Source organism: Triturus cristatus, chromosome 4_1 (genome assembly GCF_964204655.1).
Source record: "Triturus cristatus chromosome 4_1, aTriCri1.1, whole genome shotgun sequence".
NCBI lineage: Eukaryota > Metazoa > Chordata > Amphibia > Caudata > Salamandridae > Triturus > Triturus cristatus.
Genome location: NC_140585.1, coordinates 1,223,994,565 through 1,224,000,564, shown reverse-complemented (window position 1 = coordinate 1,224,000,564; position 6,000 = coordinate 1,223,994,565). Strand labels below are relative to the sequence as shown.

Below are 6,000 nucleotides of genomic sequence, written 5' to 3'. Positions count from 1 at the left end.
GATGGGCTTGCCTTTGGTACCCCTGCTGCGCGTGCAGTGCCCGCCATTATGTAGTGCTGCGGAGAGCTAGACAGCTGGGAGGTGTAAAAAGCGGGAGCGGGAAGGGACACTGGAGGGGGCAGGGCAGCTGGAGATCGCAGGCACAACAAGGGAGAGGACAGAAAAAAAAGGAAGATAAAAGAATAAAATGCAAAGGCAGAGGCAGAAAAGCAAAGGAGAAAAGCAGAAAGAGGGACAGAAACAGCAACACCATGAGCCCAGCGGTGTTTTTGCCGTCTCAATTCTATCCTGCTACTTAGCAGGTCTTCTGGGCCCAGGCAATGTTCAATATTGGCTTCAGGAAAGCCATGGCTAATGCATGCTTCCACTTTCCCTCACCTCTGGAAAATTGGTACTTTCCTTTCCTTTTATCACTTTTGAATAGGTCTTGACATTTATTCAGCCTGTAGGCATCTAATTTGCTCAGCTGTTCATGCCTACTCACAACGCGGTTTCATTGCAAACCATCTTCTGTAACTGACGTTGCCAAGTTGTACCGGGTTGCAACGCCCTATTAATAATTTGGCTTTACCACACAGGTAGGCATCATTTTGTGTAGCTCTGCTTATTTTCTTTTGGAACCTTCTGTTTCTTATATAGCATTTTTATTCTTTTTAGGGCTCAGCCTATTGAAGAGAATTGTGATTACATGACCCCTCCAATTATTGGTCTGTTAAGGCTTAATTGATAGCACAACGTAGATCTGAAAATTAACTATTCTCTTTTGCTCTTGTGGCAGGCACAAAGCAGCAGAAACAGCCCTGAATTTATGTTGAAGGGGTGAACCTAGATGGTGTAGATTCTTTTAACTACTTAGGGATCGTGTTCGATCGAGATAATAATTGGAGAAATATGGTCTCTAACACGGGGTTATTGATGGAAAAAAATATTGGGGCCCGCTTAAAGTTTGTGAAAAAACTCGGGACCAAACCAACTGAAGTGATAAAAAAGGTTTACGAGGCGAAAACACTATCCGCCGCCTCTTATGGCGCAGCTGTTTGGGGCATCTCTGATGCTTCTAAACTGCAGTGCATAGAAGATGCCTTTTTGAAAAAGCTGGTCTCCCTTCCCTAGTCGTGCTCTAATTATAACTACCACATGGAGCTGAGAGTTCCTTATATTATTGATAAGATTGGTATTGCACCAATTATGATGTGGCATTCAGTCTGCCGTAAAGAAACCCTCTCATTGACTAGAGATATTGTAAATGACATCCTGAAATTAGATGATGCAAGTAAAATAAAATGGTTAAGTTATGTTGAATCTAATCTTCTCTAGGTTGGTCTACATTATGTTTATGAGGATCCGAAGATGTGCCGGTCAATATCCAAGAAGGAGTTGAAAACTCACTTATTGGTCCATCTACAGGCGAAGAGACACAATACTAATTTTAAACTTTCTACAGTCAGATTATATTACGCTCCTCCAAGTATATATGTAAATAATGCGAACTGCATTTATCTATCGTTCGTTACGAATCTACAACCGATACGTTTTAAAGAGATTTAGTTTAAATTATATCTACCTCATGTTAGGCCATCCGCCCAAAACCTATGCGATTACTGCACTCCCATTTTGCCCTTGCGCCAAGCGATCTACTCAGAACGATCTTAATTTTTCATTCTTTTGTACATTTTATAGTGATGAAGGAAAAGATTCATTGTCCCCCTTATCTGTAAAATGAATTTTAAACAATGTTGTGTAGCCTTATATTATCTTCAGTTACTGTCTGATCCCTTTACATGTTTCTCTTTGGCCTCGTTCTTTTTATCTGCTCTGAGCAAAAGGAGATCAAATTGTAATTTCGATATTTAAAATGCAATTGAAGATGTTGGGCTGGGCAATATTTGTGTGTATACTTATGAACTAATGTTTTCCTTTTAGCTTATGTTCATTAATTATGTTTTAATACATGGTACTCTAAATTTAAATAATAGTTTTTATCTATCTATGTACATGTGTTTGTAAGATACTTTTTATGCCATTGTTTTGTAGGCGAAATAAAGTTATTTCTGACTGACTGATAGCACAGACCCCTTATAAAGAGGAACACTTGCTGGGTTACTTGTTATGTCACTATTGTACTCTAATTTAGCCTCCAATGTTTGAGATTGAGTAATTATTTTATGCTTTATTTTCTTTTTCCTATTTTTTTCATTGCTTTCCTTTTGATTATGTCCTTGCACACATATAAGTTGTCTCAGATATTTTAAATTGTTATGTCCTGCTGATGATCCTAGCATTGTAAGAGGATTAACACATTGTCGACAGCACATACTGACCCCTGACTGTATATATACTGTGATTGGTCTGGTTTGTGTTTTGTGTATTGTGACACATATGAAATATTACATATAAGTGACATTTGAAAACAACTGCCTGAGTAATAAATAAGTTAAAATATTTTCTTTAGCACTACCCACTAGTTTATTATCTTTCAAATTAAAATATTGTCTATGAAAAAGAAACTGAGATTTTGAACATTTGTGACAGTAGTAAATTCATTGATTTAATTTCAGATTAATCTTGTTTTTTGGAGGAACCGTTGTTCCTTTAAAATATATACTCATTCAGAGCACCAACATCCAAGTAGCAAGCGATCGACAGTGCAACAAGTGTCGAGTTATAATACCATATGACACCTGACTAGGAGAGCCAGGGTAAAAGTGGCAAAAGCTCCTTGTCATCTTGGGAAGGGTGCATGCATACAAGACTAACATCTATGGTACTCATGGAGACCTTTATAGAACGTGCTTTCCTGCAGTTAATCACATCACTTGGAACAACAGTTCTCCAGCAAGCAATTGATAACCTTTAGAATAATTCCTGACCACCAGGTAGGACCTTGCAAGCCCCTGCACTTTATATTTTTAAACATTTGTAATCAAATAAAACAATGTTTCGCCTTAGTGATGGAGTCAGAAATAGGGCTAAATGCCATATCTGTTTCATCTAGCAATATCGAGCCTCTAATGTGGATTCATTCGAGTAACAGCAAACCAGAAATATCCCTCTCCAATACACATTTCAAGATTCCTCATGGTCATGATTTTGTGAGGGTTTTCAAAAAGAAAACACCCACTTTGCAGAATATAGCCCAATTCAAAATTGAAGAGGTTTCCTATTGAGCCAGCGAAAAATGCACCCTTAAAATCATAACCTAGAAACTGGCTTTTATGATTGCATTTCATTTTTCTACTAGCAGGTTATGCCAATTACTATTCTTTCACAACCTTTATAGAGACATAGTGGTCGTTAATTATTGCCTGATGTAGTCTCAGATTTACATATGAGCAGGTTTTTTGACGTTCTGGATTTTTTCTCAAAATCCTTCTATCTGAACTGAATACGCTATTCAAACTCTGGAGGTGAAAATCCCATTGGAATTATTAATGGGAATGGACAAATAATGCAAGGCAGTCTTCCAAGCTGCTAGTCTATTACACACATGGGAAACTAACCAAACCAGTCAACAATTTAGATTTTGAAGGATTGCTGAATATCTTAAGTTGCATACCAAAATGTGACTAAGACTCTATAGGCACTCTGGAATCCCTTTTGACCATGGGAAATGTCTCTACAGCAGCACTTGGTTTTATAATGTTCCCGTGGAAGTTATTTTTAAAGCACCAACTTGGAGGTCTATTAATACATCCTGTTCTCAATACTGTTTGGATTCAGATGCAAAGTTTGATTCCCAAGTGGGCCAGGTGTCTCCATGAAATCTGCTTAGTTAGGTATTCTCTCATTTCCATCCGACTTCAGGATGGCATACTGCCTTAGAGCCTATTCTAAATGTTGGATTTCTGGGGAGGAACTCTCACTGGAGAAGGAAACGTTACTTACCTGTAACATATGTTCACCAGTGAGAACATCCTCCAAATACTCATTACCGACCAACCCCTTGCTAAAAGTTAACTATCTGCTACATATAACAAACGGCAGGTAAATGGCTCCAAGTATGCACTCTCCAAAATAATGTGTTCCCAACTCAGCTTAGAATGTATACGTAAAGAAACAGTTATCCTTTTCTCTGGAAACTGCTGATTTAAAGTGTTTTATGTTGTTTTACTCATATGTAAAAGAATTTAAATAGTGTAAGAAAAAAAACTTTATTTGCTGGAACATTTTTAGAAATTTAAAAAACTAAAAGTGTTTTTTTCCAAGTCCAGCCTTGGGGTAGGAGTTATACTACAATGTATGCTGTAAGGAGGATACTTTGCTGGAGGGTTTATTATTTTTCAAGGAAGATCATTAGTAGCACTAAACTGACAGATCTCATCATCTCAAGCATCGTTCAGGTAAAGGCATTTTAGACCAACACATGAAGCCTGCTGGAACGGCAGAGGACGATGCTCCTGCTCAGAACGCTGTAATGCGGGAGTGAGACATTTAGCACTCAGGTAAACTTACAGTGGCCGCTCTTCCATCACATGTTCAGGTTTACAACCAAATGTCAGCACTGAAGCTAGCATGAGCATGGCTCATACACTGAGCAATCCCGATGAATATACAGCAGTGTGAAACGGATAGGACGTACGAGGTCTCTATCAATACTGCCCTACAAGCGCATAAGTGTGAAGATGTGCTGTGATCAACATTTCTCCTCTATGTAAGTCTATGTAGGGAAGCCTTATCTGACGTCACCAAACTCTACAGACCCTCAAAATGTCTTCTTTACTGTTTGTTTCAAGCAGCACGTTAGATACGTGGCTAGACTGGGCTTGGACAAGGCATAGCCCTTAGCCCACTCACAAGTTTATCTTTACAAGTAGTTGATAATGATATGGAAATACTGGCCAACTAAGTCACTCAGTTTGGGTTTCTGAAAACTGGACTGAAATGAAAAATGATATAGTATGGATCCTTAAAACAAAAAAGACACCTGGTCAAGCTAGAGCCGGATACCTAAACTATTAAAAAGGTGAACATGGAAGACTGAGTTGCCTTTAGTTTGCTATCTTCCTGAATCCTGTTATTAACTTACTTTGCCCCAGTCTTGGTTTCTCACAATCAACCTACGCAACCGAACGGTCCCACTTTATTTCAATGCCAGCCTACGCCTTCTCAGAAAGAAAGATTTACTATTTTATTGGTTTCCAATTTGTAGATGATCAACTCTGTTGCTCCAAAATGATCCTGTTTTTCAAACATCGCAGGTGGGAGATCTCGATCTTCTAATCCACCAATACCTGGCATTTATATATTTCAACTTTTGAATGGAGCATCTCTTCTAATGAAGAGCTTCTCCTACCGTCCATCCCCTATGTACAGAAGCAGCACAACACAAATTCAATGAGTCCTTCTCTCTACAATAACTTAAAGCCGGGGTGGAGTGACAGCCAAATGTTCAGATATTTCAGCGCTCAGTTCGGCCCTCCAAGACTATTCTCCGGGTGCTGCCAGAAAGATGCTGTCGAAAGCAGTGAGGAGCAGCTCCACCACCTGGTTCTGATAGACCATGTTCACAGCGATGTTGGAAAAGAGTTCCTTCTCCGGCCGCATGAGCGTAGGCCCGAAGACAATTCCAATGTTCTGAGTAGTCATGCGGTTCGTTTCTGAGTGTTCCAATATTCTGTGTGGAAATAGAATACAGGGAGAAAAGCACACACACATTAAAGGGAGATAGGATTTATCAAAAGCATGCAGGATCTTTCCCTTCTTGGTCCAAAAAAGGCAGCAGAAGCTAGTATAAACATAGCAGACCAACAAAGTTGAATTAGAAAGTCAAGCACAGCATAACGGTAGTAGGCCCCCTGGCCAACAGGCTCTAGTAAACTGATTTAATCTAACTAAATCTTCCCTAAGAGCTCCAATACAGACTTGCAGACATCAAGCTCAGTATTTCCAGGTTTCCCAGTTCTCAGACTGTCAAAAAACAGTCTTGTGACATGACTTGAAATTAACTCTCAAGTAGTGGTGGCTGAAGCCAAGAGACCAACAAATTAATGAGCACAGGGA

At 39.3% G+C, this 6,000-nt stretch overlaps 1 protein-coding gene across 11 annotated transcripts in view; it reads right to left on the bottom strand.

The window, feature by feature from the left end:
• Window positions 1-2,522: 2,522 nt before the first annotated feature.
• The window catches only part of ARHGAP9 (Rho GTPase activating protein 9), a 921,400-nt gene continuing 917,922 nt past the window's right edge, over window positions 2,523-6,000 (bottom strand). For all 11 annotated transcript variants that reach the window (XM_085654614.1, XM_085654612.1, XM_085654615.1 and 8 more), the window contains one exon: window positions 2,523-5,614. In XM_085654614.1, coding sequence (XP_085510740.1) covers window positions 5,425-5,614 — 190 coding nt within the window. In that variant the 3' untranslated portion in view covers window positions 2,523-5,424. The remainder of the gene's footprint in view (window positions 5,615-6,000) is intronic.